Here is a 12,880-nt window from a genome sequence, read left to right on the forward strand (position 1 = left end):
TCTCCCTGACATTTTCATCCTGACATTCACCACTCCCCTCCCTCCTCTGGGCCCCCAGCAGAAGTCCCGTCAGTGTCCATGAGGAAGTGCCACTTTTCTTAAGAAAGTACGGCTCATGCAGACGGAGACGACCCGGGCAGGGTGGTGAGCAGGCTGCCCGGCTGGTCTGGGTGCCTGTTCTGCCTGGATGGCCCGTGGCCCCTCCCCTGACACGTGGCACCGCGTGAGGGCCAGAACATGCAAATGAGGCTTCATCAAAGGCTAAGCGAGAGCCAATGGGAAGCCGGGACAGGGGCACTGAGCCTCCGGAATGTGGCCCACCAAGGGCAGCCCACCGGGGGCTCCCCCTCAGGGCCCCTCCCGGCAACCACGGCTCGAGGGCACCAGAGAACGTTTAGAATGCACACGTGTTTGTGCTTTTTTCCCTGGGAGGAAGGGTCCAGCATGCTGCTCCGTGGATTCTCAGAAGGGTCTGTGAACCCCAAAAAAGGTGAAGAACCGCGATCCTAAGGGTCCTTCCATCCCACCCAGCCCAGCCCCAATGCCCTCCCCTTGGGCAGCGTCCGAGCCTGACCCGCAGTGTGGCTGGTCTTCGTCAGAGGCACACAGTTCATGATGGTGCTGACTCCCAGGCAGATTTCAAAGCTCCTTCAACAAATGTCACCACCGTCACCCCAGGGTCACTTCTCCTGCAGGGACCGACCCCTTAGTGAGGGCAGAGAGCTTGTCAGTCTGGGCTGCCCCTATGCACCTGGGCTGCCCCTCACCGCTCCTGCACGCTGCACGCCCAGCACCCCTATGCGAGGGCATCACCTGAGCCCCTTGCCCAAGTGCCAGGGTCCAGGTTATGACTCCAGGAAGCAGTCACCTGGGAGAGGACCCTGAGAGACACTGAGGTTCCTTCCGGTCTAGACTCAAGCGAGGAAGAGCCCCTCTCTGTCCCCGGACTCCCCAGCCCAGCCCCTGTCTCCACGTCCTGCTCTCTCTCTCTCAGATCCACCCTCCCCCAGGCAAGTGATCCAGGACACAGCCCATCGCCCAGGAGAACCTGTCCCTCCACCCTGCGCAGTCCTACAGGGTCCTCTGCTGGCCCAGGAGAACCTGTCCCTCCACCCTGCGCAGTCCTACAGGGTCCTCTGCTGGCGGTGGGGCCGTCACTCAGGGCCTCTCCACATAGCCTCCTCCTCCTCCGGTGAAAGGGGGCCTGCCCTTGGCTCTGAAGCCAGAGGAGAGCATGGGGCACCCAGGCACCCCAGTCGCTGCTGCAGGCCGCCCGCCAGCAGGAATGTCCTCAGGAGAGTCTCACTCCGCGGCCTGGCTCCCAGAGCTCCGTGGTGCGCAGGGCACGCCTGTGTCTTGGGCCCGCTGACCTTCAGGCTGATTCAGCGGCCCTTTTGCCCCTTCAGGACTCTGTCTTAGGGTCCTCCTCGGCCAAACACCCAGGCCCAGGGCCACCACGCTGGGAAATTCCCAGATAAACTCGGGCTCCTTTGCCTCTGCCTTCGCATGGAAGCTGGGGCCCCTTGAACTTGCAGTTCCATAAGCCCTGATTTCATATAACTGTGCTGTTTCATCAACCGTCATCGGGAAGGGCCAGCCCCAAGGAGGCCCTCGAGGGCAGGCTGGACAGAGCAGAGGCCCCTGTCTTGGACAGATGTCTCTGCTCACAGCATTCAGTGAGCGTTCACTGGGTGTCTACTCTGTGCCAGGCCCTGTGCCAGTCGCCGGGGACACAGAGGAACACCATGCCCAGGGTCTTCGGGGCGCGAAACGGCAGGAGGGAGTGAATCCCTCGGTCCCCAGGCACCCTTGCGGTGACAGTTTCCTGGGGCTGACAGCCTCCATATTTATTTCACAGTCTGGGGCCGGCTTAGCAATCACAGCAGAGCGCTCCCGGCCCCAGGCTTCCCACTGCATAATCGGCAGCAAGTGGCTCTTCTGGGTCAGGCAGGCCGAGGAAGTAATTAAAACCAGCTGCTCCCTCCCTCCTGTGCGCACTGCCCCTTCCAGTGAGCGGTGGAGATCTTAATACCATGGCATGGCCATCCAAGGCGCTCAGGCCCCCCTAACTAACTGATTTCTCCTGGCCCCCACGGCTGGCCGGCTGCAGCTGCCCCCCCTGACTCAGTTGCCTTCACTTTGTGCTGCAGCTGGAGCATTTCAGGAGCCAGGTCATCAGGGCCACCTTCGGGCGAGCCAGGCCGTTCCAGGACAAGCCCGTCACCGACCAACAGGTTCGTCGGCCCTTCTCGCTTCCTTCCCGGGGACCTGGGACTGCAGACGCTGGGAGCATATGTGCCCGGGTTTTGTTGGTGGCACACATTGTTCACACTGCTGCCACACCATCAAGATTGGTTTAGATTTCATGGGGTTTCCTGGCTGTCCCATTAAAAGCCAGTGAAACGCCCTTGAAATGTTTCTGTGAACATCAAACCAAATCGCTCAGGGTGATTCTGGCCGCCAGACGCGCAGGGGTCACCCGGGTTAGCACCCTCGTTAGCATCGTGAGAAAGGGCTGCCTCACTCAGACAGACAACGCCTGTCCCTTCTGGAGACGGAGAGGTGAGGACGGACTTCTGGCTGCTGGAGGCCTTGTTCGTTCCCGGTGATTCTTCCCCACGCTCTGTGCTGGCCTCCGGGTAAGGGCACGTGGCTCTCGGCCTCAGAACAACCCGACCCTCAGCATCAGGTTGTGTTATTAGTCGCTCCTAAAGGGCAGAACAATCTAGAACAAGTGAATGGCAACAATACCGGCCTGGGGATCTTCAAAACTGTCTCGGATCCCAGGAAACACGTCCTGGTGACAGTGCTGATGGCGGCCGCCAGAGCCATCGCCCACGCCTGGCAGGACGGCCCTCGCCATCTGCAGAGACGGGGTGGCGCTCCCAGCTCCCTCCTCCCGGAGCCCCCCTGTGTTTTAAATCTTTTTTTTTTTTTTTTGTCACCAGTTAATAGAGAAGATCATCCAAGTCACGGAGGACAGCGCCAGCTTCCAGCAGAAAAAGTGGAGCCTGCAGAAGGAGAGCCAGCTCAGCCACTCCAAGCACGAGGCGCTGGCGGACAGCATCGAGAGGCTGCGGGCGGCGCTGGACAGCTGCCAGGTGGCCCTGCCTCCCACAGTGTCCCCTCTGTCGGAACCCGTGCCCCTGGCACGGGAGCCTGTCCGGCCTCCATGAAGCAGGTCGGGCAGGGTGCTCTGCTGCTGTGCCACCTTTCCTCTCCTGGGAGAAACACGTCTGAGAGCAGAGGGCAGAGGACCTCAGAGAATGCCCCCGGGCGGGGGCGGGGGGCAGGAAGAGAAGAGATGCCTGCACTCTGAGTACCTCCCGGGAGGTCGAGGACCCCGGGGGGCAGTAAAAGAGCCCCGTGTTATCTCCAGCGAAATCAGAGAAGCAGGCCTGCCCTTTAGCTGCTCTTCCTTCAGGCCCAGCCACGGAAAGGCTGTTCATAGCCCTGGTGCCTCACCGGGGGTGGGGGACCTTCTCTTTGCCCAAAGCCATTGGGATACTTATAACATCATTCCCGGTGGTACAAAACCACCAAATTAAAAACCAGCCTGCTATGTTTGGTCAAACAATTAACTCACCCCTAGTGCCTCGGTAGGGCCAGACCAAATGATTTCTCGGGCCCCTGCCTTAGCCTGTAGAGGGGACGGGCCCACGGGATCTGGCCCAGCCCCCGGGGCCCCACTCGGGGAGAAGGCAACTGCCTCTGTGTCTCTGGAAATCAGCTGCTACTATTTGGGGAGTTTGTGCAAATGTTAGCGTGTCAGCTCTTTCAAATCAGGAACCGGCACTTTCTGACCAGCTTATGTGTTGATCTCAGCAGGAATTTTGACGAATAAAAATAGCCAAATTCAGTTCTCATTTCAGCCTATTGTCCTTGGCAATTTGGCTTTGAATTTGAATAGACCCAAACAGGGTTTCTTTGACCACCAGAAGTCCAGGTTAGGGTGCAAACAAAATAATTCCCCCCCTTACATTCCCCATCCCCCCACCCCTAACTCCACCACCTCCCATCCCCCCACCCCAGCCCCACCAAAAAAATTAAGCAACTAAAACTGGACGGGGCCATCCCCAGGCGCTGACATGGGGCCCTGATGCTTCATGGCAAAGTCAAGACGTTCTTCACAGGTGGTGTTGGGTGGGGTTTCTGGGCTCCTCACCATCCTGTCTTTCCAGGCGGGCCCCTCACCATCCTGTCTTTCCAGGCGGGCCCCTCACCATCTTGTCTTTCCAGGCGGCCCCTCACCATCCTGTCTTTCCAGGCGGGGTCCTCACGATCCGTGTCTCTCTGCAGGCGTGCATGAAGACGTCTTGCTGCAGCACCGACCTGAAGAAGGAGGTGGAGCTCCTCCAGTACCTGCAGGTGAGCCCACCTGCGTCCGGGCTCCAGAAGGCGGCGCTGGACATCGTGCGCCTGTCGCAGTCGTGGCTGGAGGACGCCGAGGGGCTCCTCCGGGACGTGGGGGTCCAGCTGCCCGGCTCCGACAAAGGTGACCGGGCCTTTTTTCTCACGTAGCTGCATGCTCTACAATGTCATCTTGAATCCTATCACGAAGGGACATCTGTTGAGCAAGGCTTCTTGGGCGCGTGGCCAGGTACCCCCTGCTCCAGACTCGCCTTGCTTCTCCCCTTGAGAAGAAATTTGCCTTAAAAGAGAGAGAGAAAGAGAGAGAGAGAGACATGAGACTTGATTACTGAAGAAAAAATGAGACATGACAAAGGCCAAAGGATAATTAAATCAAAATTGTACTCAATGTTATCTCTCAGCAGTAAGATATACTGTGACATATATTTTTATATTTACTGTTAAACATATCTTTAATAGACCTTTTTTAGGTGTAGTTTTGGTTCACAGCAAAACTTAGAGAAAGTGCAGGGATGTCCCATCTGCCCGCTGCCCCTGCCCGTGCACGGCCTCCCTGGGTATCAACACCCTCCCCCAGAGGAGCATTTACTACCATTGACGGCCCTGCATGACGCGTCCTCGTGGTCCGGAGTCCGTGGTCTACATGAGGGTTCGCTCTTGGTGTAGTCCGTTCTGTGGGTTGGGACAACTTCATGAGGACAAGCGCCTGCCACTATACGTATATCCGACAGATATTCTCACTGCCGTGCAAACCTTTTTGCTCTGCCTGTTTGTTCATCCCCCCCACCGCCGCCAGCCTCTGGCAGCCATTGGTCGTCTCACTGTCTCCATAGTTTTGCCTTTTCCGGAAGGTCATGGAGTTGGAATCGCACAGGGTGTGTATAGCGTGTTCAGGCCGGCTTCTTTCACTTCGGCATAAGCGTTTACATTTCCTCCATGTCTTTCATGACTCCGTGGCTCGTGTCGTCTTAGTGCTGAATGGTATTCCGTGGTCTGGAGGTCCCACAGCTTGTTCCTTCTCCTACGGAGGGAGGGACATCCCGCTTGCGCCCTAATTTTGGTGATTGTGAGTGAAGCTGCCCTAAACGTCCGTAGGCAGGGCTTGGTGTAGAGGAAGTTGTCAGCTCCTTGGGAGAAGGACCAAGGAGCGGGACTGCTGGATTGTGTGGGAAGAGTGTAGTTTTGAAGGAAACCACCAAACTTGGAGACGGCCATCTTGGCCATGAGTGGAAAATGCCCTGGAAGGTGGCAGCGCGGAGCAGCAGTGAGGAGGCGGGCACCAGCGATGATAGTGGCTAGCACTGGAGGAGGGGCGGGGATGGAGAAAGAATTTTATTGGGGGGTCACCATTCTTTATCCTGTCCTTACAGACCCACAGTGCACATTAGCAGAGAAGAGACCTGCAGAGATCTGTTTAATATTGCTCAGGCCTCCAGGCTGTGCCATTAGCTTGGGCAGGGACAGAGCGACGTGTTTGCGTTCTCTGAGTGAGCCGTATCCGATGCCCGCCCCGAGCCAGGCCCAGGGAAAGCCTCACGCGCATCCTGGCAGGATGGTTCCGAGCCTGCACTCTGGAGACCAGCCACGCTTTGGCTCTCCACTGCGCACTTGCTAGCTGTGTGAGAAAGTCACCTGACTTCTCTGTGCCTCGGTTTGCCTGTTTATAAAACAGGGATAAAATCTCAAAAGGTTGTTGTGAGGGTTAAACGATGTGATGAGCACACACGTGGCCGGGCCTGGCTCACCGAGCCTTCATCAATGTGACCTGCCATCGGCGTCAGCCTCAAATACTTGTGGACTTCATGCGGCCACCGGATGGGTGGGAGCACAGGCCACAGCCCGATCTACTCACACCGAGGAGACTGTGCCCGCAGCCCCGCCCCGTCTCCACTTGGCAGCAGATGAGGTTTTCTTCGCCCTGAGAGCTCAGCTGGGCTGAACCCAAAGAGCACTTTCCAGGCCACCTTCCTGGAGAGACGACAATGGGCCGAGTGTCCCAGCTGCCTCTTGGCAAAGCCGGGACTCAGTCCGGCTCCCTCTGATCTCAGAGCCCCTGCTCTGCACCACCTACCACCTGCCTTTTAGAATGTTGTCCTAAGAGACAAAGCGGACCTCACAAACCAGGTTTGTAAATCCTGAAATAAATTCCCCGGGAGAATCCCGGGAGAGGGAAGCCCCTTGCATTGTTGGGCGATGTCGTAAGAGGCCCAGAGGTTGGAGCTGCTACGAAAGATCTGATTGGCGGAGGACGGGCCGTGTGGTCCCGCTGGGGAGATAGGAAACATCTAAGGAGGAACCTTGAAATTTCGTTCCCCACGCCTCCCACCTGGTTTCTCGGCACCTCTTGATAAGGGAAAGAACAGGCTCAACATGTTTCTTCGCCAGCGCAGTGTTTGTGTCTCCTTCTGCAAGGCTTGGTCACAAACAGAAGGCTTCCCACGTGCGCAGGAGTTGCGCTTTCTCTGATATCCAAGCTACGCGGTATTTTTAAGTGAAAAAAAGCAAGTTGTAATACAATATGCATAATGTACTCCCATTTTTGTTTTTGGGTTTTTTTTAGTGTCAGTATCTGATCAAAAGAAAAATCTGGAAAAAAAGACAAACCCGTGGAGAGTATTATCCCAGCGTTTATTTAGGGCCTTTACTTTCCCTCATTCCACACTATTTATTGTGCACCTACTGTGCGCCGGCCACTGAAGATACAGCAGTGCGCTTTCCACAGGCGGATTTCAGTAATGTTTGATTTCTGTAAAAGCACATGCAACTTTTGTAACCAGAACTATCAGGAAGAATTGCTCCTTCTCCCAAAGAGAGAAAGCTCGTTTTGATCACTGTTCATCGTTGAATCTAGAAACATAATCACTCACCCTGTCTTCCCTTCAACCTCCTTGACTCCCTCCTGTCCTTAACCCTCTCTGGGTCCTACCCAGGATTTGATCCTTCCCCTGGGGTCCCTGGATCACAGGTTGCAGCTGAGCACAATCCCAGCCCCAGCCCAATTTAACCACCGCAAATCCGGGTGTGCATCTGGTTCTTATAGCCCAAGCCAACACCACCCAGGCTGCCTCGCCTCTGTGCCATCTAGGTCTCCTCCCAGCACACCTCTCCCCATACACGCCTCCCATGAACTGACCCAGCCCTTTACTCTGGAGCCTCCGGTCTCTTTAAAAGAGAAAGACAGACTTGGGTCTGAATTCTGATCCCACCGCTGACCAGACCTCGCTGAGCCTCTGTGTCTCGCCTGTAAATTCAAACACACTTCCTTGCTGGCTTGCTCATAACGATGAGAAAATGTGTGTACACTCCTGGCTCGGTGCCTGGCACACAGCAGGTGCTTCATACCTGGTAGCTAGTACATTATTCTCACTCTTCCATGATGGAAGTTCTCAGAAAGTTCCATGGACGGAGATCAGGGCCCCCGCACGAGCGTGTTCAGCTCCACATCCCCCTTCCTCCCGGTACCCGCCATTTCTCCCTTCCCTCCACCTTCCCCACCGTGTCCTCCTTCCCTGTGTCCCCCTCCTCTCTCTCCCCAGAGAACTGTGCCCTGAATTGTGACCCCTGTCTTTGGCGCCTTCCGCTTTTCTTTCTTTCACTCCTTTACCCTCAAGCATGCCCTTCCAGGTGGTAATTTTTCTCTGGAAGCCCCTGCCTCTTCAGCTCCCTTTCCGCTACCCGCACCCCTGTCTCACCGATGACCTTCACTGCCCGCATCCTGCTTTGTCTTTGCCTCTTGTCTTTGCCCCTGCTGAGTAACCGCCATGGAGCCCTCCCGCCCTGGCCAGCCCGCCAGCCTCCCCCGGCCCGAGTTCTCTCTGGCCCACCTAACACGCTTGGTTCTCTATCTCAAAACCCTCTCGCCCTGGGCCCTCCCGGGCCTGGCACACCCGCCTCTCTCCTGATGGTCTTGGTTTGTTCTGAGCAGCCCCTTTCTCCAATCCTGTCCCTAGCCGGGTGTTTCCTCCAGGGCATCCATTGGTCCTCCTCTCTCACCTCCTTTCTCACGGAGACACTCTCCGCTCCGCATGCGTCATCAGCCACTCCAGGCAGAGATGGCCAGATGGGGCCCCTGGCCGGGGCCATGTCCACCAGGAGGCCCACGAAGACCCTGGATGAGCTGGGCTGGCCTTGCCAACTGAGCATGCCCAGCTCTCTGCTGACCACCTCTCCTTAGGGTCCTCCCAGCACCGTGTTCTCCTTCAGGCTCTGGACCTTGTCCCTCAGCCTGAGCCGTCAGCTCACGGCTTTGCACACGGTGGGTACTCAGTCAACAGGTGATCCGTGGACGGCTTTTCATCTGCCACCTCCAGAGAGAAACGTGCTCGGAGCCCGTCCAACCTGAGGAACCATTTCAGAAGTACGAGTTTGGGTGGCAGTTCACGTCTTCCTGATGGGAGGGCAGCGCCGCCCTCACCCACCTGCCGGCAAGCTCTGCTGAATGCTGTTTGGAAAGCACAGGAGGTGAACTGAGTAGATACTTACCTTCTTCTCGCTTCTCTTTTCAAGGGTTGTCTCTGTATCTGAAGCGTCTTCTGGAACATTATAAAAAAGTCACGAGCAGGACCCAGGAACTTCAGGTAACTTCCAGCTTCTGGAAAGTTCAGGCCGGCGCCTCCTTGGCGTTTACTCAGCGCTGTGCATGTTAACCCTGTTCACCTGTTAGCAGCTCAGTCCACACCCCCCACCAGGTGAACCCGTGTCTCCACCTGCACGTGAAGGGATTCAGGCAGGCTGGCTGGGGTGGCCCAGGACGGCAAGGGCAGGATGCTTGCTTCCCTCCATCAAAACCCCGAAAGGCTTCAAAGCCATCAGATCTTGAACATTATGCTTATCCAATGCAGTGGAAGAGGTGTAGCTGGCCAGAGTCCAGGCAGCAGAATTACCAAAAGTTACAGACTGTCAACATTTTAGAGGCCACGTGATCCTCCGGGATTATATCGCCCTGACGGTGTTATCATCTGTTCACAACCCTCACCTGGTTTCTGCACGCACTAACGGCTTAGATCCGGGTCGGCAAGCTTTCTCCACAAAGAGCCAGATGGCATAGACTTTTTTTTTTTTTTAATATATATTTTATTGATTTTTTACAGAGAGGAAGGGAGAGGGATAGAGAGTTAGAAACATTGATGAGAGAGAAACATCGATCAGCTGCCTCCTGCACATCTCCTACTGGGGATGTGCCCGCAACCCAGGTACATGCCCTTGACCAGAATCGAACCTGGGACCTTTCAGTCTGCAGGCTGACGCTCTATCCACTGAGCCAAACCGGTTTCGGCACCAGATGGCATAGACTTTGAGTTTTTGCAGGTCTTGCGGTCTCTGCCGTGGCTGCTTAGCTCTATCGTTGGACTGTGAAGGCAGTCATAGGCAATCCACAATGAGCAAGGAGGTGTTCCAATAAAACTTTATTTACAAAAAGCAGGCAGAGGGCCAGATTTGGCCCATAGACTATAGTTTGCTAGCCGTGGTTTAGAACGCAGGCTCTAGAGTCAAATGGACGAGCGTTTGAATCCCTGCTCATGTGGTTAACTAGTAAACCGGGCAGATTCCTTCATCTCGCTTTCCTATTTCCTCCTCTGCAAAGCAGAGATGACAGGAGAAATGACAGCCCTTTCAATGAATGGCTAGCATGTGCCCAGCGTTTCATGTTTCTCATCTCACCTGCTCCTCGCATCCACCCAATGCAGGAAGCACCATTGCTATCCCCACTGTACAGACAGGGAAACTGAGGCTTCTGTAGCTTCTCACTTGCCCAAGGTCACTCACCCAGGAGAGCTGCCGGTCAGAGCCCCAGGTTCTACCGCTGGCCTGGCACAGAGTCAGATTCCTGCCATAGTAACCAGGACTGTTAAACAACCGTCATTGACTTTCAGGCTTTGGAGGGGAAATTTACTGAAGAGAAAAATAGAGCAAAAGAAGTGTTAGAGGAAGAGCAGAGGAAAGTCCGAGAGCTGGAGGAGCGCTTAAGCCACCAGAGGAAGGTATACAGCTCGAGGAGACGGAGTCTGTGTGGGCCCCAATCCAGGCCACGCAACGAGCAAGGGCTGGCCCGGGGCCTGATCGGGGCCTGCCGCCTCCAGTCCCCGGCTCTCCGCGGCCACCGCCTCCGTGCGGCGTTGTGAGTTGTGGAGCCCTAACCGACACAGCGCCTGGCACCGAGGCCAGATCCCTGCCATGGTAACCAGGTCTACTAACCAGCGCTCATTGGCTTGCAGGCTTTGGAGGAAAGCTTTATGCAAGAGAAGAGCCGAGTGAAGGAAGCACTGGAGGAAGAACAGAGGAAAGTCCACAAGCTGGAGAATTGCCTGGCCCGCCAGAAGGAGGTAGGCAGCTCGGGGGACACAGCCCGCTGCAGCCCTGACCGCCCGGGGGTCATGGAAGTACGTTCAGAAGCACAGATGATGGTGGGTGGAGTGGGGTGCAGCTCTCCCAGAGTAATTTGTTCTCAGGAGGGCTCAGCTGCTTTGGGAAGAGGCCTGAGGGACTCTAGGAGAGAACCATAGAGTTGTAGCCTCGACGGCAAGTTGGGAAGTTGGAAACAGCATAAAATACAGCCCCAGGTAGGGCTTGGGAGAGACGTTGGGACTGGGACATGGGCATCTACTATGTGGAGATTTGGAACCCAAAGCCCAGAGCTGGAGGAATCACGGAGCTCTGGGACTTCGGGGCTGGGTGGATCCTTGAGCAACTTCCTAACGTCGCCCAGCCTCCCTCTCCACCACCGGGGAATCACCCAGCCCAGGGCAGTCCACCAGGATCGGCAAGTTCCATTATTAACGGGATTCTCCTTCTTATTCGATGCCTGGCACCGACATAATTCAGGCCGGGCTCCCTGCCCTCTTGCTGCCTACCGAGGCCTGCATGCAGGTGCCTCTTTCCTCAGCGCAGGGTTCCGATCCCTGCCCACCACCAACAAACTGCATGGCCCTGGGGCTCGCACCCACTTCCTGTTCCTCGGTTTCCTCATCTAGGAAACGGGGCGCTAACTTCTCTGACAGGGTTGCTGGGAGAGAGAGAGGTGCCGGCCGGGGACCCTGGCCTGTGAGACCACCCTAGCCCTTGAGCTGGCTTCGTTATTCTTAGCACCATCAGAATGAGTTTCTCCGGCACATTACCGGTTATCGGTTTGCAGGTTTTGGAGAGCAGCGTGGCCCATGAGAAGAAAGCAAAGGAGGCGTTAGAGACCGAAAAGAGGAGAGTGCAAGATCTGGAGAACCACCTCACCCAGCAGAAGGAGGTACCGGAGCAGGCGTCAGTGGCTGCGGCAGCCGGGAGGAGCCCAAAGCCAGGCGCGAGGCTGTTTCTGTGCCTGCCAGCGTGTGTGGGCACGCGGGCAGATGCGGGCAGCGCCAGCCAAAGTGGCCAATGTCACCTGACACAGCTTCCCAGCTGCATGACCTGGGGCAGACCACTGAACCGCCTGTGCCTGTTTCCTCATTGGTAAAACGGGAGTGGTGACAGACCTGCCTCAGAGGTTCAGTGAGTTCATAGACGTGAAGTACTTGGAGATGCATGTCACACCCAGGGAAGAGAGAGGATGACCCCGGGGTGGAGTCGAGGTCAGGCCCTCAGCCAGCTCCCCCTCCTCATCACCGAAAAGTATTTATGATGCAATCCAGCAGGGATGCGGGAGGAATACACTCCAACTCGCAGTCAGACATAACGAGCTCACGCGGTAGTCACAGCAGTGACCGGGGCTCAGTGCCTTCTGGAGTGGATGGGAAGGAGAGGGGGATCTGGGGGGGAGGCAGAGGGGGAAGGAGAGGGGGATCGTGGGGGGGGGGGTGTCTGAGCTCCAGGCCCAGCAGAGCTGGGGACACCCACACCCAGCCTCCCCCACCAGTCCCCACAAAAGACAGGACACAAAAGCCCACTCTAAGGCGAGGGGCAAACAACCACCTAAACATGCACATGGTGGCTCCACGAGGCGGTTAGAGAGCAGCCTGCAGGCAGGGAGGGCAGGGCCTCTCTGGGGAAGTGACCTGGAGGAGAGAGGGGGCATCTGGGGGAAGAGAGTGTCACTGGATAAAGCGGCCAAGTGCAAAGGACAGAGGCCTGAGTGAGCCCGAGGACAGGGACAGGGACATAAGGCATGGAATTGAGGCTGGAGCAAAATGGAAGCCAAATGAGGGCAGGGGAAGGACGCGGGAGACAGAGTGCGTCAGGTGAGCCCGGTGGGGGGTGGGAGGAGCGTGGGGGGCTGAAAGTGCCCATTCTGGGTAAATCCCAGCCCTGTCCTTACACGCTGTGTGACCCTGGGCCGGCCCCTGCCCTCTGTGACCTAGCTGGGATGAGGGTGTCAGGGCAGAACCACCCAGGGGTTTGCTGTGAGGAGTCAGTCAGTGCATTCATTGTGAAGCACCTGCCAGGTGAGGTCAGAGTCCAGGTGGAGTGGGGAAGATGGTGTGCCCAGCAGAGGGGAGAAGAGAGGGGGGTGGAGGATGGGGGGTAGGGCTGGGGGGAGGGGGGGAGGGAAGGGGGCCGTCAAGCAAAGACCTTGGCAGCGGGA

The 12,880-nt window shown here is 56.8% G+C and overlaps 1 protein-coding gene across 12 annotated transcripts in view; it reads left to right on the forward strand.

The window, feature by feature from the left end:
- FHAD1 (forkhead associated phosphopeptide binding domain 1) overlaps window positions 1–12,880 on the forward strand; it is a 90,379-nt gene that overhangs the window by 43,340 nt on the left and 34,159 nt on the right. For 11 of the 12 annotated variants that reach the window (XR_011470195.1, XM_070404144.1, XM_070404133.1 and 8 more), the window contains 7 exons: window positions 2,151–2,234; window positions 2,949–3,101; window positions 4,300–4,495; window positions 8,878–8,948; window positions 10,245–10,352; window positions 10,587–10,694; window positions 11,504–11,608. Coding sequence is in view for 11 of the 12 variants with exons in the window: in XM_070404144.1 (XP_070260245.1) it covers window positions 2,151–2,234; window positions 2,949–3,101; window positions 4,300–4,495; window positions 8,878–8,948; window positions 10,245–10,352; window positions 10,587–10,694; window positions 11,504–11,608 (825 nt within the window). In the remaining variant the exon portion in view is untranslated. The remainder of the gene's footprint in view (window positions 1–2,150; window positions 2,235–2,948; window positions 3,102–4,299; window positions 4,496–8,877; window positions 8,949–10,244; window positions 10,353–10,586; window positions 10,695–11,503; window positions 11,609–12,880) is intronic. The other variant, XM_070404138.1, reaches the window with a different exon arrangement.

This window comes from Myotis yumanensis, unplaced genomic scaffold, assembly GCF_028538775.1.
Source record: "Myotis yumanensis isolate MYYU_CA2020_CCGP unplaced genomic scaffold, mMyoYum1.0.hap1 SCAF_2, whole genome shotgun sequence".
Lineage (NCBI taxonomy): Eukaryota > Metazoa > Chordata > Mammalia > Chiroptera > Vespertilionidae > Myotis > Myotis yumanensis.